The sequence below is a fragment of the Macaca mulatta genome, chromosome 6 (assembly GCF_049350105.2).
Source record: "Macaca mulatta isolate MMU2019108-1 chromosome 6, T2T-MMU8v2.0, whole genome shotgun sequence".
Classification (NCBI taxonomy): Eukaryota; Metazoa; Chordata; class Mammalia; order Primates; family Cercopithecidae; genus Macaca; species Macaca mulatta.
In genome coordinates this window covers 85,964,751-85,991,692 of record NC_133411.1, presented here as the reverse complement: position 1 = coordinate 85,991,692, position 26,942 = coordinate 85,964,751, and the positions used below count along the sequence as shown (strand labels likewise).

General features: G+C 39.2%; 1 protein-coding gene across 11 annotated transcripts in view; it reads right to left on the bottom strand.

The window, feature by feature from the left end:
* TENT2 (terminal nucleotidyltransferase 2) overlaps window positions 1–16,638 on the bottom strand; it is a 73,272-nt gene extending 56,634 nt beyond the window's left edge. For 2 of the 11 annotated variants that reach the window (XM_078004190.1, XM_078004193.1), the window contains exons 1-6: window positions 16,322–16,638; window positions 15,979–16,043; window positions 12,429–12,497; window positions 9,339–9,512; window positions 9,039–9,128; window positions 5,563–5,800 (exon numbers count right to left, since the gene is read on the bottom strand). In XM_078004190.1, coding sequence (XP_077860316.1) covers window positions 5,563–5,800; window positions 9,039–9,128; window positions 9,339–9,475 — 465 coding nt within the window. In that variant the 5' untranslated portion in view covers window positions 9,476–9,512; window positions 12,429–12,497; window positions 15,979–16,043; window positions 16,322–16,638. 11 annotated transcript variants of the gene reach the window in all.
* Window positions 16,639–26,942: the final 10,304 nt, after the last annotated feature.

Sequence of the window (26,942 nt, the reverse complement as noted above, 5' to 3'; positions counted from 1 at the left end):
GGGGAATGGTATCAATACAACATGTAAGTTGGGTTTGTACATGATTTGTACATGGAGCTGTAACTGTAGAATTATAACTGTCATGAGAAAGAAAAAAACCCCTCAGTATGTAGTCCTTACAGATCTAACGGAACTAAAAAGCATTTGCATCCAAGATTCCTGCTCAAGAAAACATACTCCTAGCCTCAGACAGCTCTGTGCTGGTGTATTTCCTTTTGTCTCTACCTTAACAGCAGCCTCACTGACTCAGAGCTCCATTTTTAACTGCCTGTCTCAATGCCCAGCACAAGCCAGCATCTCAACTCTATTTTGTATATTTCTAATATCCCCTGCAGCAGCATCTAGCCGTGCCAAACTGCCTGCCTGGTCTGTCCAAGTTATTTCCCAAGATATCTATTATTATTCTTGATAGTGTTCTGGTTACAAAACTGTTTAGGTTTTGAGTAGCCTGTTCCAACCCTATTTCCCATAAGCCCTATATCATTAGTGTGCAATCTGCAGGACATAAAGTTTCTCAGGAGCACAAATGTTTTATAGTAGATTCTCTCATAGTACAAATAACTCGAGTATTTCCTCAATCAGCCTATATACCCCAAATCTAGGTTCCTTATCTCTACTAGTAACCCAGAATCAAATCATTGGAGTCATTCATGTCTCTTTCACCCTCTCTCTTCTACACTCAATTATTCCACACATTCTATCAATTTTCCTTATATATTATCTCCCACATCTTTTTCACTACCATCTACCATAACTGAAAGCTTCAGCGCCTCTCATTAGGATGAATTTAACAGTCTTCAAGGGGGTCAACCATCTTCAGGGTGAATGTAACAGTCTTCAAGGTGATCACCATCTTCCAAGCCCACTTCATTCTAAACCAAATTCACTATACAGCAACGACTTTCTAAAAATACAAATCTGACTGTGCTATTTTTCTACTTTAAAACCTTCGATAGCATTTTACTTGCATTCAAGGCTTCAAACCACTGCCCCACTTTATCTCACACTGAATCCTCCATTCACTTTACACTCTACAGAAGTAAACAGCAGTAAACCATACAAACTGTCAAACACAATGCCAGTAATGACAGATACTCAATAAATATTAATTATCACTGTCACAGATCACCTGGTATTAGAGTTAGAATGTCATCTGCCAAACCTTGATTTTAAGTATCTTAAACTCCTTTTCTTCATATTTTTAGAGACAGAGATCAAATCTTGGTTTTACCACTTACTAGCTATGACCTTGAGCAAGTTATTTAGCTTTCTGAGCCTCAATAACATTAGGATAACATCCATGTCATGGGGTTGCTGAAAAGACTAACTGAGATAGCATATGTAGAATGCCTAAAAGAGACATCAATGTTAGCTTTCTTAAAAAGTGTTCACTTAAAAAATAAGCACAAAACTAACTGCTTGCCTTCTTTCTCCCACAACTTGACAGGTAGAGAGTAGCACTCAAAGAAATTGGTTCCAGCCAGGCGTGGTGGATCACACCTGTAATCCCAGCACTTTCGGAGGCTCAGGCAGGTGGTTCACCTGAGGTCAGGAGTTTGAGACCAGCCTGACCAACACGGTGAAACCCCATCTCTACTAAAAATACAAAACTGGCCGGGCATGGTGGCACGTGCCTGTAATCCCAGCTACTTGGGAGGCTGAGGCAGGAGAATCGCTTAAAGCCCGGAGGTGGAAGTTGCAGTGAGCCAAGATAGCGCCATTACACTCCAGCCTGGGCAACAAGAGCAAGACTCTGTCTCAAAAAAGGAAAATAAAGAAATTGGTTCAATTACACAATTTATCTTTAGCCTTCTGAGATAAATCCCTAATTCTAAATATTTAGGAGTATCTCTTTCTATATGACTAATTTTAAAACATTATTGATACAGAACGGTACTTTGCCAGATGGTTTACGCTGACACTAATGTGAATTGTTATTAAATTTACTGAAATTGAAAATTTGCCTAGTTCATATGCAAAACTCGTAGTTAGTTAGTTCTAATAGTTAACTATCACAACATACAAATCCAAGTAAAAATAGAGAGCTTTCAATAGTTTACCACAGAATTCCACAGAAAACAGGGCTATCAGCGTACATACCTTAAAAAACCAGTAAAAGATTCTTATTTTTTTTTGAGACGGAGTCTCACTCTGTTGCCCAGGCTGGGGGGCCGTGGCATGATTTCGGCTCACTGCAACCTCCGCCTCCTGGGTTCAAGTGATTCTCCTGTCTCAGCCTCCCAAGTAGCTGGGACTACAGGTGCCTGCCACCACGCCCAGCTAATTTTTGTATTTTTAGTATAGACGGGGTTTCACCACATTGGCCAGGCTGGTCTTGAACTCCTGACCTTGTGATCTGCCCACCTCGGCCTCCCAAAGTGCTGGGATTACAGGTGTGAGCCACCACACCCAGCAAAAAGATTCTTAAATGTTCATTCAAAGGATTGATCTGATTTGATTTATACCATAGGCTTTCATATTATGGCATTACAAGATAGTCTTTAAAATGAGTAAAAACAGCTAGGCGCAGTAGCTCATACTTGTAATCCCAGCCCTTTGGGAGGCCACTGCGGGAGGATCACTTGAGGCTAGGAGTTCAAGACCAGCCTGGGTATCATAGCAAGACCCTGGCTCTACCAAAAAAAAAAAATTAAAAACATTAGCCAGGTGGCTGGGCGCGGTGGCTCACACCTGTAATCCCAGCATTTTGGGAGGCCGAGGAGGGTGGATCACAAGGTCAGGAGATCGAGACCATCCTGGCTAACATGGTGAAACCCTGTCTCTACTAAAAATACAAAAAATTAGCTGAGTGGGTGTGGTAGCAGGCGCCTGTAGTCCCAGCTACTCGAGAGGCTGAGGCAGAATAGCTTGAACCCTGGAGGCAGAGTTTGCAGTGAGCCGAGATCATGCCACTGCACTCCAGCCTGGGCAACAGAGCAAGACTTCATCTCAAAAAATAAAAATAAAAATAAATAAAAACTAGGCCGAGCGCCGTGGCTCACGCCTGTAATCCCAGCACTTTGAAAGGCCAAAGTGGGTGGATCACGAGGTCAGGAGTTGAAGACCAGCCTGATCAACATGGTGAAACCTCGTCTCTACTAAAAATACAAAAATTAGCCGGACATGGTGGCACACACCTGTAATCCCAGCTACTCAGGAGGCTGAAACAGGAGAATCGCTTGAACCCAGGAAGTGGAGGCTGCAGTGAGCCAAGATCACGCCACTGCACTCCAGCCTGGGTGACAGAGCTAGATTCCATCTCAAAAAAAAAAACAAAAAAACTAACTAAAAAAACCCAAGTTAATCTTTCCTCAGTTTCCTTTGCCTTTTTCCTTTCTCCCACTGATTTTGACTGATTGTTTTTCCTATTTCAATATGGTTAAAAAAAAAGTTGCAGAGGAGAAAAGAACAGTTTCTTCAATAAGCTGCTGGGACAACTGGACCAACAGCAAAAGAATAAAGTTGTACCCCCTACTTTACATCATATACAAAAATTAACTCAAAATGGATCAAAGTCCTAAATGTAAGAACTAAAACTATAAAATGTAACACATAGGCAGGGCAAGGAAAAAATAAAAAAAAATAAATAAATAAAATTTAAAAATTAACACATAGGCATTAATCTCTGTGACCCTGTACAATAGTTTCTTAGATATGACACCAAAAGCACAACCAACCAAAGGAAAATAGATAAATTGGACTGTATCAAAATGAAATGTATCTGTGCTTCAAAGGATACCAAAAAGAAAGTAAAAAGACAAGCCACATAATGTGAGCATAAATTCACAAATCATTATCCAGTAAGGGTCTAATATGTAGAATGCATAAAGAACTCTTACAACCCAACAGTAAAAAGACAAACAGTCCAATTTAAAAATGGGCAAGGTATCTCGATGAATAGACATTTCCCCAAGAAGATATACAAATGTCCAATAAGCAAATGAAAAGATGCTCAATATCATTAGGCATTAGGGAAATGCAAATCCAAATCACGATGAGATACCATTTCATACCCACTAGAATGGCTATAATCAAAAAGACAGACAGTAACAAGTGCTGCAAGTTCAGCAAGCATGTAAAGAATGTACAGCACCTATACACTGTTGATAGGAATGTAAAATGGTGCAACCACTTTAGAAAATACTTCAGCAGTTCCTCAAAAAGTTAAACACAGAGTTACCATAAGACCAAGCAATTTCACTCCAAGAGAGGTAAAAACATATGTCCATGCAAAAATCTGTACAGATATTCACAGCTGCACTATTCATAACAGATGAAAAGTGGAAACAACCCAGAAATTCACCAACTGAGGACTGTATTAACAAAGTGAGGTCTACTCATACAATGGAATATTATTCAGCTATAAAAAGGAATGAAGTACTGATGTGTATGCTACAACATGGATGAACCTTGAAAACATGCTAAATGAAAAAAGCAAGACACAAAAGGCCACATATTGAATGATTGCATTTATATAAAATGTCCAGGATGGGATAAAGACAGAAAATAGATTAGTTGTTGCCAGGGAGCAGGAGAAATGACTGCTATTGGGTACGTGGTTTCTTTTGGTGGTGATGAAAATGTTTGGGAATCAGATAGTACAGTTGCACAACTTTCGGAATATATTTCAAAACCACTGAACTGTACACTTTAAAAGGGTGAATTTTATGGTATAATTGTAACTTACTTAAATAACAAAAGAATAACAGAGGAATAAAAAAGCAGCACAACTAAGGAATGAAGCAGATGTTGCTTTTCTGACCCAACATTTCTGTACACTTACTATGTTTCAGACCTATGCTGGTTGATAGGAACTCAAAAGTAAAACAAAGTTGCTGTATTTTCTTCATGGTCCTTCTCCTTAGCCTACAAATATCTCATTTCTCAAGAGTGTGGCAGCTTTGAAAATGCAAAAACAGCAAGTATAAACCACAGACAACCCAAGAGAATGCAGATATTTACATTATAAACCCTCTCAATTACTCGGAAAAACCGTATTAGGTTTCACTAAATATGGGGGAGGGGAGAGATATGTTTCTAGTATTAGATGTTAAATAACTCATTGTTCCCCAATGCTGACAATGTCATTTTCCAAGAATTATTATTTAAATAGCTTCATTTCACTTAACTGAAAATGTTTTTTATAAATGTTTTTGATAAATCTTTGTTGATTGTATCACTTTGAATGTATTGTTTTTCTCAGTGACTCCCCAAAATAAAATGTGTTCTAACACTCTATTACGATAGCTATATGAAAAAAACTTTTTTTTTTCAGTAAGAACAAGTAACAGGGCAGTTCTCTAAACTAAGAAAGTGTTTGGGTTCTAATAAAATTTTCATACATCAGGGAAAATCTGATTTCCTGACAGCTGCACTTTTATAAAAGAATAGCTACCAAAAATCAGAGTAATGTTTAGACAGAAAATTAGGCTGAATAGTACTTTAAACATTGCAAGAAAAAAAGGCATGTTCTACTGAATCCAGGATATTAAATATTTTTGATTAATACATTATTTATACTAAATTCCCAAAAGGCAAAACTAAAATCTACATTATTATTACCTTATCTTTGGCCTCAGGCAGTGTGATTTCTCTAGGTTCTAAAAATGGTATTTCTCGAAAAGGTGGAACACATCTGACTATATCTGGTACATAATGTGTATGAAACAATGGCGGCATTGAGTATCTTCGTTCACCTGATAAAGGCACTATCTGGTTAACTACAGTTGGCTCTTGGTGGGGTGAATGGAAACGTTGCCGTTTACCGTCAAGAGGAAGGTTTTTTTCATCGCTTAATCTCCTGAAAACAAGCAATATACCTTAGTAATTAAAGATACAACTTTTTAATAACAAAAAGCAATTAAAAATATATAAATATCGTAAGAGATAATGACAATATTATGATTCTTTCAATAAGGTCACATTATTAGCTTTATATGGCTCTTAAAAATATTCACGTTCAGCACAAGAAATGCCTCTCAACACCTTAGAAAAAAATAGTAATAATGCAGACAGAAAAAACTACATGTATATACTGAAGTTAGTCTCCCATATTTGAACTACCCCAATGTTTCATCTCAGTAGTGAAAACTTTGTAGGAAAAGTTCTATTTATAGAATTACTAAGAAGAAAAGATCCAAACTATAACATATGGAAGATAAGATTGAGTTGAGTGCTAGTTATAAAAAAGGGCTCTTTGAATATACCTATGTTCTGACTCATCAGCAGGAAAGACCAAATTAAGAGACACTTTTCAATAAAGCTATAAAGACATTGGACAAATGAAGAAATTCGAAAATGAGCTGCAACTCAGATAATATTATTTTATTAATATTAAATTTCTTGGGAATAATCAAGGTATTTTGGTTACACAGAAGAAAAGCCTTGTTTTTCAGGAGGAATAAGTTGACATGTTTTAAGGTAAAATAAAATGGTGTCAACAACTTTCTTTTATATAGTTCAGGAAAAAAAGCAGGTGGGCAGAAAAAAAAAAAGAGAAAGAAATCAAATGTTAAACTTTTAACTCATGAATCTAGGCAAAAGGCATACAGATATTCACTATATTATTCTTTAAATTTTTCTGGAGGTTTAAATATTTGCAAAATAAAAAGGGAAAAATCATTAAAGAGTAAATATTTGTTGCAAAAAAAGACATTGACTTCATTGCTATATTAAGTTGTTCATGTAGGTAACACTTTATGACACAGAAAATGGTCCAATTCCTTTTAAGCCTGAAAATTCTATGGGTCATAGAAGGTTTTTTTCTTTTTTTTTTTTTTTAGACGGAGTCTTCCTCTGTCACCAGGCTGGAGTGCAGTGGCACAATCTCGGCTCACTGCAACCTCTGCCTCCACGGTTCCAGCTATTCTCCTGCCTCAGCCTCCTGAGTAGCTGGGACTACAGGCGCCCGCCACCATGCCCAGCTAATTTTTGTGTTTTTTAGTGGAGATGGGGTTTCACCATGTTGGCCAGGCTGGTCTTGAAATCCTGACCTCAAATGATCCGCCCACCTCGGCCTCCCAAAGCACTGGGATTACAGGCATGAGCCATTGCACCCAGCCCACAGAAGATTTTTTAACACTCCTCTGGGATTATGTCAATTTCTCTCTCCTTGACAGATCTGCAAAATAAGTGGAACCCCTACTCACAGGTAAAGTATACAGTGCTAAATGCTAAAAGTTTATTTAATAATTTTAAACATAAAGTATCTTAGAGCTGTATATGCTGAATATCTTCTAATAAGAATGCCAATTTTAATTTTAAAAATGTTTAACTACAAATTAATTGGAGATTTTTGTTGTTGTTGTTGTTGTTTGAGACAGAGTCTCACTCTGTCGCCCAGGCTGGAGTGCAGTGGCGCAATCTCGGCTCACCGCAAGCTCCACCTCCCGGGTTCCTGCCATTCTCCTGCCTCAGTTTCCTGAGTAGCTGGGATTACAGGCACGTGCCACCACACCCGGCTACTTTTTTGTATTTTTAGTAGAGACGGGGTTTCACCGTATTAGCCAGGACGGTCTCAATCTCCTGACCTCGTGATCCGCCCGCCTTGGCCTCCCAAAGTGCTGGGATTACAGGCGTGAGCCACTGCACCCGGTCTAATAGAGTTTATTTTCATTCTTAATTCACAAATTGGCTCTGAAGGCAATTTCCAAAAAACAAAATCTGAATAAAGTCAATACTATAATTATAGTCAATATATAATAACGAATTATAGTCAATATATAATAATGAATTATTATAAAACTTTTCTCAATGACAATTTTGAAGAACAAACTGTAGTGCTTATAAGCATATGACTCAGAGACATACAACATTTCAAATCCCAGCTATGTCACTTCTGAGTAACTAGTTACTTAACCTTTGTGTGAGTCAGCTTTCTCCTCAACAGGCAAGGGATAATAGTACCTACCTCAGTGTTATGTGATTTAATCAAACCATTAATTGTAAAGGCTTAGAATAATGATTACTACATAATGAGCAATTAATAATTCCTAGTGTTATTATTTTTTTTTACAGCACCTTGTTCACCGATAGTGTTATTTTTTTATGAGACGTAAAGGTTATAGAATGTTTATATAGGTTTTTAAGTAACAGTGGTATCTTTCAAATATTGCCGAATGTTATTTTAACAATCACCTCTCAAGTTCTATTTTGTAATAAATGAATATCTTTTAATCAAACAGATTAAAATTAATTGACTCCTGACTTGACTATAGGAAGTTTTATGTTACACAGAAATTTTCACTACAATGTTTGTTATCATGGAACCTTACCTGTGTAGGATGCAGATAAATCAAAACATAAAGTTTACTAGAAAGAAAATGTTATAATTATGTCCCCCTAGAAATTCAAAAGCTGAAGTCCTAAGCCCCAGGAGCTCAGAATGTGACTGTATTTGGAGAGAGGACCTCTTAAAAGTTACCTTTACCTAAGTTAAAGTGGGGCCTTTAAGATGAATCTTAATCCAATATGACTGGTGTCCTTAGAAGAGATGAGGACACAGAAAACACAGGGAAACAACCATATTAAGACCCAGTGACAACGCAGTCTTCTACAAGGCAAGAAAAGAAGCCTCAGAAGAAACCAATCCTGCCAACACCTTGATCTAGCCTCCAGAATTGTAAGAAAATAAATTTCTGTTGTGTAAGCCACCCATTGTGTGGTACGTTGTTACGGCAACCCTACCCTAGCAAATGAATACAGAAGGCCATCTCATTTAGTTAAAAAATCTCAATTAAAAAGTGGTTTTCTGAGGAAACTTAGCTTTATTCTAGAAAAAGAAAACCTGGAATATAGAAAAGGGAAGATCTCATGTAGGGCAGAAACAAACATACAATAAAGCAGAAACAAATCAACAAAAGAACCCCTAAAATTTTTAAATGCAAAAAATGTTAAAATTCCACGACTGATCTGATCGTACAGGTCCCGGAAAACAAAACACAGGGCATAGGGTCCATACAACATTAATTCAAGATACACTGTTACAGAGTTCTCAGAAACGCAAAAATATTCTTTTAAAATAATTAAGAAGTACTTACTTCCTTCCTCGAAATAATGGGGAAGCTGAGGTCTGTATTGGACTGACATTTCCATATGTCAGCTGCTGTAATGACACAGCTCTAGACAAGCTATCAAAATCAAAGAAAAGAACAGTAATAATATACACATTTTTTCTTTAAAAACAAAACCAATCTCTTTAAAAAAATTAAATACTTCCCTATCAAAAAAAAAATGTGACGACATATTCTCCGCGTTCGAAAGTTTCATACAAAAAGGGCTTATGTCAAATAGAAAATGAAATTTACCAACAACATGGGCCAAAATATCACCATACTTACTCTGCATTCTGAAAGTTGAATTGTGCATCTATAAGCTGCTGGTGTGAATAAACAGTAGGTGACAGGGTAAAGAAGTTATTATGTTGTTGATGATTTGGAGTGAAGGGTGGGCGACCCAAAATTGAGTTTGGGAACATGCTCTTGTTCACTGGAAGTGAACATGTATTCTTCTACCTAGGATAATTTTAAAAGACAATATTAAATTATTATAGTTTAAAGATACTAAACACTTCTATTATCCAGTAACTTAAAACAATTAGTTATCAAGTTACAAATTTTATTTGCAAAGTTAAATAGGTCTCCTAAGTGCCACTGTAGGTAACAAAAGGAAACAAACAATAAATTCTAAATCTAAGATTAGCATTATTCAGATGCAAGATACATGCACATTTCTAATTTTCTGATGAATTTACCCTACTACATTTACCCTCATATCAAAAAATCTTTTAGAAAATCAAGTTATCACCTGACATTAATAAAATCCCACAGATTCTTACATTTATTCTCAATCTAATTTATACAAAGGTATAAACCATCACATGACATCCTGATTCCTAGAATTTGGTTCTTACAGGTCCGATCAAATACGGAATGGATTTTATATTGTCTTAACAATTTATAAAATTCTGAGATTCCCCTCAAAGTCTACATAATTTATATAAAAGATTTCCAGTAAAAGAGGGCTCTGTTCCATAGGAATAGGGAAAAACTATACAAAGCAATCAGAATCCTTCACTGATCCAGGGAGGAAAGTAGATATTTATTCTTTGCAATGACTCATACAATAAGGTTGTAGTCTTACAAAGGATTGGATAAGGTAATAAACTGAAAACGAGTATCAGGTAAAGTCTACAAAGAAAAATAGGACCCCTCAACCCACTTTCTCAAAGCAAGCAATTAGAAAACTCTTTTATGAAAAAACAAGATGACAGAGAAACTATGTAACATAGTAACAAGAGAACCTGTAACATAATAATACTTGGGAATGCATCAAGAAAATGTCAAGCTAGCTACCTAATCAACTTAACATGAAGCCTACTAGTTGACAGGCCCTACCCACACATTTTTAGAGTTTCTAATTAGACTCCTGATATTTTCACTTAAAATAGGCATCCATGGATCACCAGAAGAAAAATAAAACCTGGGAATAAACAGAAACAATGTCAGGAACAAATGAACACTCAAAAAAAAAAAAATCTCAGATTAATGAAAAGACATTGTATATATAAAACAAGAATATGCTATTTAAAAAGAAAGGGGCCAGGTGCGGTGGCTCACACCTACAATCCCAGCACTCTGGGAGGCAGAGGTGGGAGGATTACTTGAGCTCAGGAATTCAAGATTAGCCTGGGCAACAAAGTAAGACCCTGTCTCTATAAAAAATCAAAGAAATTAGCCAGGCACAGTAGTGTGTGCCTATGGTCCCAGTTACACAGGAGGCTAAGGTGGGAGGACTGCTTGAGTCCAGGAGGTCAAGGCTGTAGTGAACCATATTCATGCCACTGCATTCCAGCCTGGGTGACAGGGCAAGACCGTATCTCAAAAAAATAAAATAAAAAGGCTGTGGGAAATTATAAAATTGAAAGCAGAACTATCCAGAAGAAAGTTAAAAGGTAACTTTGAGGAAATGTATTAGAAAGAACAAAAAGGAAAAGTTGGTAGGGGCAGGAAGGAGGCAAGACAATAGAAGAGAAAACAGAACACTATTAAACTATGTAATCTAACATAACAGAAGGTCCAGGAAGAACAGAAAAAAACACAGGACATCACCTAACAAATAAAACAAAAAAATGCCAAAGACTGAAAGACACCAATCCTCAGATTGAAAGGACCTAAAGAGTACAAAGCACAGTAAAAAAGTTACATGTCAAGGTATATTATACTGACGTTTCCGAATATTACACAAAAAAAAAAGCAGTTTATAAAATATTCCAGAAGGAGAAAACGGTATAAACAAAGGGCAAGCAATCAAAATGGCTTTGGACTTCTCAATAGCACAGGACATGGACTCATGACTTCAAATCTCTGATGGAAATGCTCTCAGGCTGAAATTCTATACCTAGCTGTACTATCAAATGCAAGGGAAACTAGAAACATTCTTAGGTAAGTTATCAAAAAAGAAAACGAAAACCTGGAATCCAGAAAAAGGGAGATCTGATGTAGGGCAGAAACAAAGTAAATGCCCCAAGATGACAGTGTTGGGAAACTAACAGTTCAAATTAGAATAGCAGGATGCAGGGCTTCAAGAAGATATCTAAGTTAAAAAAAAAAAAAAAAATCAACTGGTAGATTACCTGATGTATTTGACCATAGAGAAAAGTTCTGTTAACAGAGTAGAAATAATTTTAGAAATACAGAAAAGTAGCTAGTTAAAAATAAATTACCAAAGAAAAAAACACTCAATAGGTAATATAAAAAAGGCAATATAATCATAGTTACCTACCTGATTCTTACAATAAAGATTGAATATACTGATTTTTTTAAACTGAGCTACCATATAAAATTTATTATATATTTATTTATATATGACATTATATTATACATTTGTGTTTATATATCACAAGTTTTATATGGAGGATGACAGAGGGTACAAAAAGTGCTAAATCCTCATTTGCAGTAAATATAAATCAAAAGAATGAAGTATAGAAGCTTTACTTTACTTTTCTTTTTTTTTTAAACAACAGAGAAAAATAAAACTAGGTAGCCAGAAGAATCGAAATAGTCGCCTCTGGGGATTGTGACTAGGAGGGCTGGAAAAAACTGTAAGAGACAACAGGGAAGAGAAAGAAAGATCTGGGAAGAAATAAATAAATCCCTCACAAACATTGTTCCTTGTTTTTTCAATTCCATAAGATTAAAATTCCCTAGGTTGGCCACAGATAACAAGGCTCACCAGTCCAGGGTTCATAACAGCTTGTGGACAAAATTCTATGAACCACCATCGGACCTCATCCCAAATGCCTGACTCTAATTTGGACCAGAGACAAGGTTAACCTCCAGAAAACAAGTCTGTCAACTTTTTTAGCAGACCCTTATATCTTTTTATAAGAGATTTTAAAAAAAGAAAATAATCCTATCATATTTCCTCACCTGTACACCCTAGCTTCTTCAGAGGAAATGGACAAGTATCTCGAACTAAGCAGCATTCCAGGGAATCCCCTAGTAAAAATACATACAATAATCCTGGGCTGGGCAGTTGCTCACCCCTATAATCCCAGAACTTTGGGAGGCTGAGGCAGGCAGATTGTTTGAGCCCAGGAGTTAGAGACCAGCCTGGGCAACATGATAAAATCTCATCTCTACAACAAATACAAAAATTAGGCCGCACGCAGTGGCACACACCTATAATCCCAGCATTTTGGGAGGCCGAAGCAGATGGATCACCCAAGATCAGAAGTTCACGACCAGCCTGACTAACATGGTGAAATCCCTACTAAATACAAAAAAAATCAGCCAGGCGTGGTGGCACATGCCTGTAATCCCAGCTACTTGGGAGGTTGAGACAGGAGAATCGCTTGTACCTGGGAGGCGGAGGTTGCAGCGAACCAAGATCGCACAATTGCCCTCCAGCCTGGGCAACAAGAGCACAACTCCGTCTCAAAAAAAAAAAAAAAAATTAGGCCAGGTGCAGTGGCTCATGCCTATAATTCCAACACTTTGGGAGGACAAGGTGGGCAGATCACCTGAGGTCAGGAGTTTGAGAACAGCCTGGGCAACATGGCAAAACCCGTCTCTACTAAAAATACAAAATTAGCTAGCATGGTGGCAGGCACCTGTAATCCCAGTTACTTGGGAGGCTGAGGCAGGGCAATCGCTTAAACCCGGCAGGAAGAGGTCACAGTGAGCGGAGATCACACCACTGCACTCCAGCCTAGGTGAAAGAATGAGACTTCGTCTCAAAAAAAAAAAAAAAAAAAAAACAAGACACAACAAAAATTAGCCAGGTGTGGTAGTGTGCATCTGAAGTCCCAGCTATTCCGGAGGCTGGGGTGTGAGGATCACTTAAGCCAGGGAGACGCAGGTTGGAGTGAGCCAAGGAGACTGTGCCACTGCACTCCAGCCTGGTCAACGGCTGGAGTTTTGAAACCCTGTCTCAAAAACAAAAAAAAAAGAAAAAAGAAAAATATTGGATTGCCAGATTCAAGATGGGCAACGAACACTTTTCATCCTTTGCTCAGGCTCACACTCTTTCTTGGCCTTTTTTAACCCTGGTTCCCTAACCTAATTTCCCATAAAACATAGGATCTTACTTCATAGGATTTATGAGAAAATGCTATTAAACACAATTCACTGTAACAAATTTTGCTTTATAGACACCTGTTTATACCTATAAAAACATGCTGTTTTTCCTCTGTAACTGAATAAGGTCCATGTATATTAAGATTTGAAGATCCAAAATGACATTAAGAGCCCCAGACCGCACCTTGTTTCCATCCTATACACAGCCAAAACCAAACTAAGAATAAATCTAAAGATGTCTTGTGGCCCAGAACTACTCTACAAAGTTAATGATCAAATTATCCCCAGCTTAAAAACTTAGAATGAGTCCACAGCCAGATGTTTACTCTGGGGCAGAAATCTAGTTCAGCCTATCCCAAATTCCCAGAAACATATCAAGCTCTGGAGCCCCTGCAAAACAAAGGATCTGCCAGCCTCTCCTCAGTATGAATTTTGGCCCTCAAGTCAGGCTCTTAACGAAGGTAGACTTCAAGTCGGGGAAAATCATTCTGAGGCACTCATTCTATGTTCATCAATATAGGTATTCTGAAAGACATCTAGAGTTAAAGAAGTAAATGAAATGCCCATGAATTTCTATTCCTTTTTTCTAATATATTTCACATTGATTTTGATGAAAATAAAAATGACATCAAAACAATTATCTATCATAAACAACATAATCATTTTTTAAACAGAATGTAGTTTCACAAAATAAAACACAGTAAAACTATTACTATAACAGAAATAAGGGGACCTCCACAAAATTTCAAATCTTCATTTTCTTCATACTCTGAATGAAAGGTTTCCTCAGTAAGTAGGGATTCGTTATATAAAACATTACTCCACATTAACTGTGGTCTTCTACCATCTTCCATGTGACAAATTTTATGAGAGATACATAAAATCCAGATATTGGCAATATCCAATTTTCCTTACCTTAAAAGTTATCAGTTCCACAATCTGTACTTGACCATAAAATAGTATACTGTATTTGCCTTATGGAGAAAACCTTAAAGACTGTTTCCTAAGGTGGACCCAATGGGAGATTACACAGGTTTACGTGAAACAAGGCAGTGAAAGAGTAGATTAATTCCACCGGGCACCGTGGCTCACACCTGTAATCCCAGCATTTGGGGAGGTCGAGGCGGATGAATCAACCTGAGGTCAGGTGTTTGAGACCAGCCTGGCCAACATGGTGAAACCCCGTCTCTACCACAAAATACAAAAATCAGCTGGGCATGGTGGTGGTCACCTATAATCCCAGCTACTTGGCAGGCTGAGGCAGGAAAATCACTTGAACCCAGGAGGCGGAGGCTGCAGTGAGCCGAGATCGTGCCACTGCACTCCAGCCTGGGTGACAAGATCAAGACTCCGTCTTAAAAAAAAAAAAAAAAAAGTAGATTAATTCGTAGTAATTTCTGGTGATAAAGTATTTGGTCCTGTAATTTGCAACCTGGAATTTCTGTCCTCAACTTGACCTCTCCTCCAACAAATTAGAGAACACTCAAGGTTATATATAATTCCTTCATCAGATTCTTTGAAAAGCAGAATATACCTAGTATAAAAACCAGAACTGTACTGGCTAAACCAAGATACTGTCCATTTTGTACAAATATCTTTGATCCCTCAAACCCACTTCTTTTCTCCACAATACGAAAAATCCAATTCCTAAATCCTACCAACCCACTGTGAAAACCACTTCCAGGTTTTGAACAGGATATTCCCTTTGGCTAAGAATTGAATTACCCCCAAGTCTTCAAAAAATAATCTAGTCACATGGCTCCAAAAGGGCATTTCTTAAACAACTCATAAATGGCCTGTTTCACATGGAGGCTGTTACAAGACATTTTCAGGCATAATTAACAGGCATAATTAGGGCTATTCACACCAACAAAGTAACGTCACTATTACTGGCTATTAATCAGTATAAATTAATAGCCTTATGGCTGTTAATCAGTACGTGTTGGAAGCCTTGTGGTACTGAACCATACAATATGAAGATATTTACAAAAGTTAAGTATGTTATCTGTAATATAAAAACACAGATTTAGTGATCAGTTACAATCTCTCTCCTCACAAAATCATACACTGCACATCTGTTATTAAGATTGTGTTTTACAGTTTCCCTTTGTTTCTTCTCTGTTCACCCTAATGAAAAACATCTGCTATTTTAAACAAAGAGTTGAAAGAGATAAGACAAGTAATTTAGAGAATCCATAAGTTGTGAGACACATAAGCCTTTCGTGTTCTCACCTTGAGACACGAAAAGCCTTTCTACAAAGGCTGAACAAGAACGTACACAACTAACAGTCTTAACCTGTGCATTTTCCTATAAGTGAAAAGCTGAGGCAATTTCATGCCATTTAATTAAGCCTTAAAAGATAAATGCCTTTTAAATTTTTTAATTAATCCAGCTATTTACCTTAGTTCTTTACCACCCTTTGAAACTCCATGCAGGGGTCCCAAGACTATCTTCCTCTTTTGGTCCTGGAGTGGTGGACGAGGGAGTACGCGAGAACGAGAAAAACCAGTAAGCAAAGTAAGCGGTCCTAAGATTCTTCAAAATGTACAAGCAGCCCAGGGGCCGCCCATAAACTTGGAATAACCAAGAGATACCGCCGGAACCTCCCACTCAAAACAAAACGCTACCGTTTCGGAAAAAGTTTCCCGCGCCCCGCCCCCGACCTGGGCCTACACCGCTGCGTTCCTCTCCGAAACCCCCTAAACTCACAGGTGTCCTCCGGGAAGGACTAAGCAGGGCCTACCCGCACTGCCCGCTCAGAAGTTCCAAGGCCCGAGCTGGGACGGCTGAGCGTACTCGGTCGTAGCTTTCTCTCGAACCAAAGGAGGTAGTGGTGGCCCGTGGGGCAGCTAGGCCCAGCTCCGACCCTGCCTGCGATCTAACCCCCGGCACGGCTGCCAGGGGAGGAGTAACACAATAAAAGATAGGAGCCGCAAGGATTTAGAAGGTTGGGGGCGGTGGCAAAAAGCGGAAGACCAAAAAGTCGCAGAAAAAGCGGCGTAGAGTACCCTGTCAAAGACACCCGGAAGATCGACGTGACCCCGGATGAGAATAGGCTGCGGGGAGCGAGAGGTCACACTTCCGGTAACGCCCTCCCTCCCGCCTTCTATGAGCGCTTTGCGTGAATGCGCAGGCGCAAGACAGCTGGCCTTGGAAGGAGGTGGTTTCTTAACTGCTGCCAGCACCAGTTGGGAAAGGGTTAGGGCTGTACTAGGAGGACAGGGGAGCAGGCAGTCGCCGGAGGGCCACTTCTGGGCCCCTTGTGTGAACTCACGTGCAGCTGTTCTAACTCTAACGTTTTCCGTGGGTCCTTCATGTGTTGGCGGAGTGACTTGTCCCCAAAGAAGCCTTTCTTTAAGCAATGCTCCTCTACTCTTCTGCCCCGGAGCAACATTAAGCTTTATCTGTTTTTTTGCCCCTGCAGTAACCTGAGAGCTTCTTTGGAAGGAAAATGCTTCCTTTGGCCCAACGCGGTGGCCCACGCCTGTAATCCTAGCACTTTGACCGGCCGAAGCGGGCGGATCACCAGGTCAGGAGTTCGAGACCAGCGTGGCCAACATCGTGAAACCCCATCTTTACTAAAAGTACAAAAATTAGCTGGCATGGTGGCGCGCGCCTGTAATCCCAGCTACTCAGGAGGCCGAGGCTGGAGAGTCGCTTGAACCCGGGAGGCAGAGGTTGCAATGAGCCGAGATCGAGCCACTGCACTCCATCCTGGGCGACAGAGCAAGACTCGGTCTCAAAAAAAAAAAAAATGCTTTCGTTTCTCTCTAAAACCCTGCCCATAGTAATAGCTGGCATTCACTAATTCAACCAATATTTATTGATACCGCCTCTTGAGTGAGCTTTAATAGTTTGTAGAAATGTCTAAATTGTTTAATAATGCAAATCTGTTAGCTGTATTCCTTTATTGTCCACTTAATGTCTATAAAATCTGACCCCTCCGGTTCTGAAATTGGTAATTTGTGTGTCATCTTTTTTTCTGATCGACATGGCGAGGGGTTTCTCGATTTTACGGATCTCAAATCTCAAAGCCCGTTTTTGCTTTCTTGGATTTTCTCTACTGGTTTTCTGTTTTCTATTTTATTGATTTCTGCTCTTATGTTTATTGTTTCCTTTATTCTGCTATTTTTTAATTTTTTAATTTATTGTTTTGTTTCTCTAGTTTCTTAACTCAGAAACTGATGACCACTAATTTTAGATGTCTCTTGTTTCTACAGGCATTTGGTGTGATAAGTGTCCCTCTATACTGTTTTAGCTACATCCCACATATTTTGATATATTGTATTTTCATTTTCCTTCATTTCAAAATACTTTGTAATTTCCCTATTGCTTTCTTTTTTTGACCATGGGTTTCTTGTGTTTTTCGTAAGTGGAGGAGTTTTCCAGATAGCTGCCTGTTACTGATTTCTGATTTAATCCCATTGTGATCAGAGAAGATGCTTCGTACAATACTAATAATTTTAAACTTATTGACACTTGTTCTGTGGCCCAGAGTATAGTCTGTCTTGCATTTGAAATGAATGTGTTTTTTGCACATGGATGGAGTGTTCTATAAATGTCAGTCATGTCAAGTTGGTTGATATTAGTGTTCAAATCTATATCCTTTCTGATTTACTGTCTACTTACTCTACTAATTATTGAGAGTATTAAAATTTCTGACTATTACTGGTTTTTTTCAATTGTAATTCTATCAATTTGTGCTTCATGTACTTTGAAACTCTGCTATTAGTTGCATAAACATAGTTACTCTCTTATTTGTATGAATTTATCCTTTACGAAAGTTTCATCATTGTGAAATTATCCACTTTACAAATGACCCTCCTCTTTCCTGACAATGTTCTTTGCTCTGAAGTATATTTTGTCTGATAGTATTACAGCCACTTAGGCTTTCTTTTGTATGGTTTTAACACGGTATATATAAGAAAAACATAATTCCAATTCTAGATAAAGTCCTCCAGAAAATCGAAGAAGAGGGAATACTTCCCAGCTTATTCTATGGGGCCAGCATTAAACTAATACCCAAACTCTAGATATTAAACAAGTATACTGTGGACCAGTATCTCTCATAAGCATAATATGCACAATTCTAGTCACTTTTATTTCACAGTATATAAAAAAAGAATACATTATAGCCAAACAGAGGTTTATCCTAGGAATGCGAGGTTGAATTAGCATTGTATTGACCATAAAAGAGTATACTGGTACTTGTCTTATGGAGAAAACCTTAAAGACTGTTTCCTAAGGTGGACCCAATGGGAAATTACACAAGTTTACATGAGACGAGGCAGTAAAAGAGTAGATTATATTAGAAAAAAAGATATATAAATATGTAAAAAATATATTTAAAAAGATAATACATTATAGGCCCAAACAGGGGCTTATCCTAGGAATGCAAGGTTGAATTAGCATTGGTAAATCAAGCAATATTTACAGACTGAAAAAGAAAAACCATTTGATAATCTCAATACATGCAGCAAATGCATTGGACAAAATCCAATATCCATTCCTAAGATTACAAGGAAACTTCCTCAACTTAATAGAGAGTGTCTATAAAAAGCCTCACACTTAATGGTGAAGAACAACGCTTTCACCTTAAGATCAGGAACAAGGCAAGGATTTCTGCTCTGACAACTTTTGTTCAATATTGTACTGGGGATTCTAGCCTGTGCAATAAGGCAAGGAAAAAAAAAGGCATTCAAATTAGAAAAGAAGAAGTAAAACTGGTTTTATTTGTAGGTGACATGTTGAAAACTCTGGCACAAGATCTACAAAAAACTATCAGATCAAATAAATGACCAAAACTACAGGTCATAAAATCAATATGCAAATGTCAATTGCATTTGTAGTACACTAGCAATGAACAATCTGAAATTAAAATTTAAAATACCATTTACAACAGCATCAGAAATACTTGAGGCAGGCATGGTGGCATGCACCTGTAGTCCCAGCTACTCGAGAGGCTGAGGCAGAGGATCACTTGAGCCCAGGAGTATGATGGCATCATCATAGCACACTACAGCCCCAGAAAGAGAATGGAAAGACAAGCCAAAAACTGAAGCAGCTATTTGCAAATCATGTATCTGATAAGAATGTGTCTGTATGTGGTTTTGTTTTGTTTTGTTTTTGAGACAGGGCCTCGCTGTGTCTCAATAGAGCTGGAGTATAGTGGCATGCTCATGACTCACTGCTACCTCAAGCTCCCAGGCTCAAGTGATCCTCCCACCTCAGCTTCCTTAGTAGCTGGGACTACAGGTGTGCAGCACCATGCCTGATTAATTATTGTATTTGTTACAGAGAATGGCGTTTCCCCATGTTGCGCAGGCTGGTCTCGAATTCCTTAGCTCAAGCAATCCACCTGCCTCAGCCTTTCTAAGTGCTGGGATTACAGGTGTGAGCCACCATTCCGGACACTGGTAAAGAACTTGTATCCAGGCCGGGCGAGGTGGCTTATGCCTGTAATCCCAGCACTTTGGGAGGCCGAGGCGGGTGGATCACAAGGTCAGGAGTTCGAGACTAGCCTCACCAATATGGTGAAACCCCGTCTCTACTAAAAGTACAAAAATTAGCCTGGCATGGTGGCAGGCGCCTGTAGTCCCAGCTACTCAGGAGGCTGAAGCAGGAGAATCGCTTGAACCCGGGAGGCAGAGGTTGCAGTGAGCCAAGATCACACCATTGCACTCCAGCCTGGGTGACAGGGCAAGACTCCATCTCAAAAAAAAAAAAAAAAAAAAGAATTTATATCCAGAGTGTCTACTTTCTGAACTCTCATACCTCAATAATAACTCAAAAAACAAATGGGCAAAAGGTTTGAAGAGACACTTCATCAAAGAAGCCATATATGGATGACAATAAAGGCATGAAAAGATATGCAGCATCATTAGTCATTAGAGAAATACAGATTAAGAGAAAAATACAAATTAAGACCTCAACAACATACCCTACCTATTTAATGGTAAATTCCAAAAGACTAGTCATACCAAGAATTTGTCAGAACATAGAGCAACTGAAATTCATACACTACTATTGGGAATGTGAAATGGTACAACCACTTTGGAAAAAACTTAGGAAGTTTCTTAAAAGGGTAAGCATATGTTTGTTTGCATGTGATTCAGCCATTCCATCCCTAGGTATTTGCTCAAAAGAAATGAAAGCACATGTCCACAGAAGGACTTGCACACAAATGTTCATAGCAACTGTATTTGTAATTGCCTATAATCCCAACCCTTTGGGAGACCAAGGCAGGAGGATTGCTTGACGCCAGGAGTTGGAGACCAGCCTGAGCAACATAGTGAAACCCTGTTTCTACTAAAAATAAATAGCAATCTCAGCTACTAGGGAGGTTGAAGAAGGACAATCGTGTGAGCTTGGGAGGTGGAGGCTGCAGTCAGCTATGATCACACCACTGCACTCCAACCTGGATGACACAACAAGACCCTGTCTCAAAAAAAAAAAAAAAAAAAAAAAAAATTCCAACAATTTGGAACACAAATACCCATTAACAGGCAAATGGGCTGAGAGTGGTCACACCTGTAACCTGAGCACATTGAGAAGCCAAGGTGGGAGGATTGCTTGAGGCCAGGAGTTGGAGACCGGCCTGGCAACATAGTAAGACCCCCATTCTACAAAAAAAATTAAAAATTTTGCCAGGCATGGTGGTACGTGCCTATACCAGGAGTATCCAATCTTTTGGCTTCCGTAGGTCACACTGGAAGAATTGTCTTGGGCTACACATAAAATACAATAGCTGATGAGTTCAAAAAAACAAAATTGGAAAGAAAATATCATAATGTTTTAAGAAAGTTTACAAATTTGTGTTGGGCTGCATTCAAAGCTGTCCTGGACCTTATGCGGCCTGTGGGTTGAGGTTTAGACAAACTTGCTCCTACCTACTAGGGAGCTTGAACAGGGAGGATTCCTGGAGCCCAGGAGTTTGAAGCTGCAGTGAGCTCTGATTCTACCACTACAAGCAGAGTGAGACGCTATCTCTAAAAACAAAATTTAAAATAAATTTAAGATAAAAATTAAAACCAGGCTGGGCACCGTGGCTCACGCCTGTAATCTCAGCACTTTGGGAGGCCAAGGCGGGTGGATCACTTGAGGTTGGGAGTTCAAGACCAGCCTGACCAACATAGAGAAACCCCGTCTCTGCTAAAAATACAAAAGTTAGCCGAGTAGGGTGGCATATGCCTGTAATCCCAGCTACTCAAGAGGCTGAGGCAGGAGAATCACCTGAACCGGGAGGCAGAGGTTGTGGTGAGCCGAGATCGTGCCATTGTACTCCAGCCTGGGAAACAAGAACAAAACTCCGTCTCAAAAAAAAAAAAAAAAAATTAAAACCAAGTAAGTGGATAAACAATTCATGTCATATCCATGCAGTACAATACTGCTCAGAATAAAAATAAATTACTGACACAAGCAATGATACATGGATTAATCTCGAAATAATTACGATCAGTGAAAGAAATCAAAAAGATTTTTTTAAAAGTATATATAATCCCATTTATATAAAATTTCAAAAAATGCAAACAAATCCTTAGTGAGAAAAGGCAGGTCAATGGCAGCCTGGAAGATGAGGGTGTAGGGGACGGGTAAGGGCAAAGAAGGGCAGGAGAGAGAGATAAAAGGAATACAAGGAAACTTTTGGGAATGATACCCATGTTCATTATTTTGATTCTGGTAGTTTCATTTGTGTATTTATATGTAAAAACATGTACAATCTATTATGTCTCAATTATACCTCAAAGAAGCTGTTAAAATTGAAAAGAAAAAAAGCTTTTGGTCCATGTTGCACTTTGGTTTTTGTTTTGGTTTGGTTTGGTTTGGTTTGGTTTGGTTTTTTGAGACAGAGTCTCACTCTGTCACCCAGGCTGGAGTGCAGTGGCACGATCTTGGCTCACTGCAACCTCTGCCTCCCGGGTTCAAGCAATTCTCCTGCCTCAGCCTCCATTACAGGTGCCCACCACCAAGCCTGGCTAATTTTTGTATTTTTAGTAGAGACGGTGTTTCACCATGTTGGTCAGGCTGGTCTCAAACTCCTGGCCTCAGGTGATCGCCCACCTCAGCCTCCCAAAGTGCTGGGATTATAGACACGAGCCACCGCACCCGACCCCATGTTGCACTTTGAATAAATCTCTCAAACCATGCATGATTTGTGATGTTACACTCGTCATTTAGAAATATTGGTTCACTGACTTATGCAGATCTTCCAAATCTTGACACATTTTATCTTACATTATCAAACACGTCACATTTGTTAATATCACTTCCAATCTCATCAGAAGAGTCTTTAATTTTTTTTTTTTTTTTTTTTTTTGAGACAGAGTCTCACTCTGTTGCCCAGTGAGGAGTACAGTGACACGATCCCGGCTCACTGCAACCTTCGCCTCCCGGTTCAAGCAATTCTCCTGCCTCAGGCTCCCGAGTAGCTGGGACTACAGGCACGCGCCAACATGTCCGGCTAATTTTTTTTTTTGTATTTTTAGTAGAGATGGGGTTTCACCATGCTGGCCAGGCTGGTCTCGAACCCCTGACCTCAGGTAATCTGCCCACCTCAGCCTCCCAGAGTGGAGGATTACAGGTGTGAGCCACCACACCCGGCCAGAATCTTTAAGTATTTGGAAGCAATCAAGATCACAGTAGTGATGATGCAACCTTTACCAAATTGTTATTTTTGCTTGAAAGTTCAGTTATGTCACTGTCAACAAATAGATGTTATTTATTGTCATGAAAATGTTTTCCAAGTACCTAAGTCTGAATAACCAGCTTGTCTGTCAATAGATCTTTTAATTAAAATGGTGTTTCACGATAAATCAGTGAGTTCAGCCTGCAACTCATTCCCACAAGTGCTTAGAGAAAAGCACTTGTTTGAAAGTTCTTTGGTATGCAGCAGAAGTGCTTTATAAATGCTTTTTTTTTTATACAGAATATTTTAAGAGATGTACATTCATGGGTCAAAACAATCCAATTTGCAATTTTCATTGCTTCATTAAGAACATTCTTAAATAAAATTGGAAGTTTTTTAAAACTGCAAGTGAATGGCAGTGAAGAATATAAGGACTATTAATTTGTATCAATGGTATTCAACTGGAGGCGATTTTGTCTTCAGGACATTTGGCAATGTCTGGAGACATTTTTGGCTATCACAACTTGGAGGAGAGAGTTACTACTGACATCTAATGAGTAGAAACCATGGATTCTGCTAAACATCCTAACAATGCATAGGACAGTGCTCCCACGTCCACCGAAAAATATTATCAGCCCAATATTCTATTATATGGGTATACCACACTTCGTTTATCTGTTCATCTGATGATGGACATTAGCATTGTTTCTACTTTTTGGCTATTATAAATAATGCTGCTATGAACATTGATATGGTTAGGCTTCCCTCCTTCCCCCACAAATCTCATCTTGAATTATAATCCCCAGTTGTTGAGGGAGGAACCTGCTGGAAGGTGATTGGATCATGGGAGCAGTTTTTCCCAGGCTATTCTTGTGACAGTGAGTGAGTTTTCATGAGATCTCATGGTTTTATAAGTGTTTGGCAAGTTCCTCCTTCACTCTTCTCCCTCCTGCCAGCATGTGAAGAAGGCTCTCTTGCTTTGCCTTCACCTTCCACCATAAGTGTAAGTTTCCTCAGGCTCCTGCACCCATGTGGAACTGTGAGGCAATTAAACTTACTCTTTCCTTTATAAATTACCCAGTCTCGGATATTTCTTTATAGCAGCGTGAGAACAGACTAATACAAACATTCATGTATAAGTTTCTGTTTAAACATGTTTTCAGCTATCTTGGGTATATACCTAGGAGTTAAATTGCTAGATCATAGGGTAACACTATATTTAATTTTTTGAGGAACTACCAAACTGTTTCCTAAAGTGGCCGCACTATTTTACATTAACATCAGCAGCCTATGAGTGTTTCAGTTTCTCCACATCCTCATCAATGCTTATAATTGTCTTTTTTCTTATAACAATCTTGGTAGTTGTAGAGTGGTATCACATTGTGATCTGCAATAGTTTGCTTTTGAACTATAAAAGCCAATCTTAACGCAAAAGACAGTAACTAAATTCTTAGCATTGTTTTTTTTCTTTTTTGAGACAGAGTCTCACTCTGTCACCAGGCTGGAGTGCAGTGGCATGATCTCGGCTCACTGCAACCTCTGCCTCCCAGGTTCAAGTGATTCTCCTGCCTCAGCCTCCTGAATACCTGGCATTACAGGCACGTGCCACCATGCCCAGCTAATTTTTGAATTTTTAGTAGAGACAGGGTTTCACCATGTTGGCCAGGATGGTCTCCATCTCCTGATATCAGGTGATCCACCCACCTCAGCCTCCCGAAGTGCTGGGATTACAGGCATGAGCATGAACTACCGCGCCCAGCCAATTCTAAATATTTTTATCTAGGTTTGACATCATGATCCCTGAAAATGTCTGTGGATCACATTTTGAAAATGGCTTAAGTAGGTAGGGTATTGCAGATGCCCTGAAAGAATTGATAGTAGAGAGATTTATTGGGAGCTTACTATATGCCAAGCACCTTGCTAAGCACTTTACATCAATTACCCTTTATAATCTGATTAACAGCCCTCTAATAGAGCTACTATAATTATCTCCAATTTATGGGTGAGAACACTGAATCTCCAGCCAAGCAACTTGCTCAATGTCCCACAAATAATGCCAAAGACAAGCTCTGAATCTAGAGATAGCCTGACTCCGGCGCTCTATGCCTTCTTCCCCAGCAGAGCGTAGCCTCCTCCCACACTCAACCCCAAACCTTGGGGCAGAATCAGCAAATAAGGGTAGTAGTGAGGGACTTGAGGACTTTTGATGTGGTTTTTATGATTTTTAATTTTGTATTTGGCATGCAAGCTCTTCTGTGATTTGCAATCATTCTACAGCTAATTCTAGGTTCCTTCATCCTGGATTTATTAATTTACATCCCCATTCCCATATACCCAACATGTTTCTGTTATGTCTGCTGAAAATGTTGCTTTTTCAAAAGGAGATGGGAGTGGGGAGGCAGACTGTTTAGAGAGATGCTGACAATCACCAGCCTACGGGGCTCCCTTGGCCCAGAAGAGAGAAGGTAGGAGAATATACCCACTGAGAAAACTGGAAGGAATTTACAACAAGACCTGGGAGCTCTACTTCCTTCGTGCATGAGTGCGCGTTGGTACATTCATACGTCCTTGTCTCTTCTTGGCATTCACTTCATAGAGAACCTGAACTAACTGAACTAACTCAGAGGGTTCAGGGGAACCTTTCCTTGAGGAGTAGAAGTTAGGTGAAAATTTGAGATAAGAAAGAAAACAGTCCTGAGATAAGCAGGAGCTTGGCACAATGCCTGCCACACGGTTGGTACTCCATAAACATTGCTCGACCAAATGGGATGCAAAGCACTTTATGTACACATGTAATTATTCCTCACAACCAATTTTACAAAAGGAGTTCCATTATTTCCCCTGTTTTACAAATGGCAAAGCTGAGGATAAGAGCTATAAAGTAAACTGCTCAAGGCCTGACAATAGTTTAAAGGTACAGCTAGGATACAAACAGGTTTGTTTCCAAGTCTGTTATTTTTAACTGCTTAACTACCAAGTTATACTGGCTCCCTTCAGAGCAATTGAAAACAGGCTTTGAAAAGAAAATGGCCAGCCTCAGTGGTTCATGCCTGCAATCCTAGCACTTTGGGAGGCCGAGGGGGATTGGATCACCTGAGATCAGGAGTTCGAGACCTGTCTGGCCAGCATGGTGAAATCTCATCTCTAAAATACAAAAATTAGCCGGGCGTAGTTGTGGGTGCCTGTCATCCCAGGTACTCGGGAGGCTGAGGCAGGAGAATCACTTGAATTGTTGTCTAGGCTGGAGTGCAATGGCACGATCTCGCACTGCAACCTCCCGAGGCAGAGGGAGGAGGTTGCCTGGGCAACAAGAGGGAAACTAAAGAAACTCCGTCTCAAAAAAAAAAAAAAAAAAAAAAAAAAGGCTGGGTGCAGTGGCTCACACCTGTAATCCCAGCACTTTGGGAGGCCGAGGTGGGCAGATCAGAAGACCATCCTGGCTAACACAGTGAAACCCCGTCTCTCACAGTGAAAAATACAAAAAATTAGCTGGGCCATGGTGGCATGTGCCTGCAGTCCCAGCTACTCAGGAGGCTGAGGCAGGAGAATCACTTGAACCTGGGAGGCAGAGGTTGCAGTGAGCCGAGATCACGCCACTGCACTCCAGCCTAGGCAACAGAGCAAGACTCTGTCTCAAAAAAAAAAAAAAAAATATATATATATATATATATAATATGTATATATATATATATATATAATATGTGTATATATATATAAAATATGTATATATATATATAAA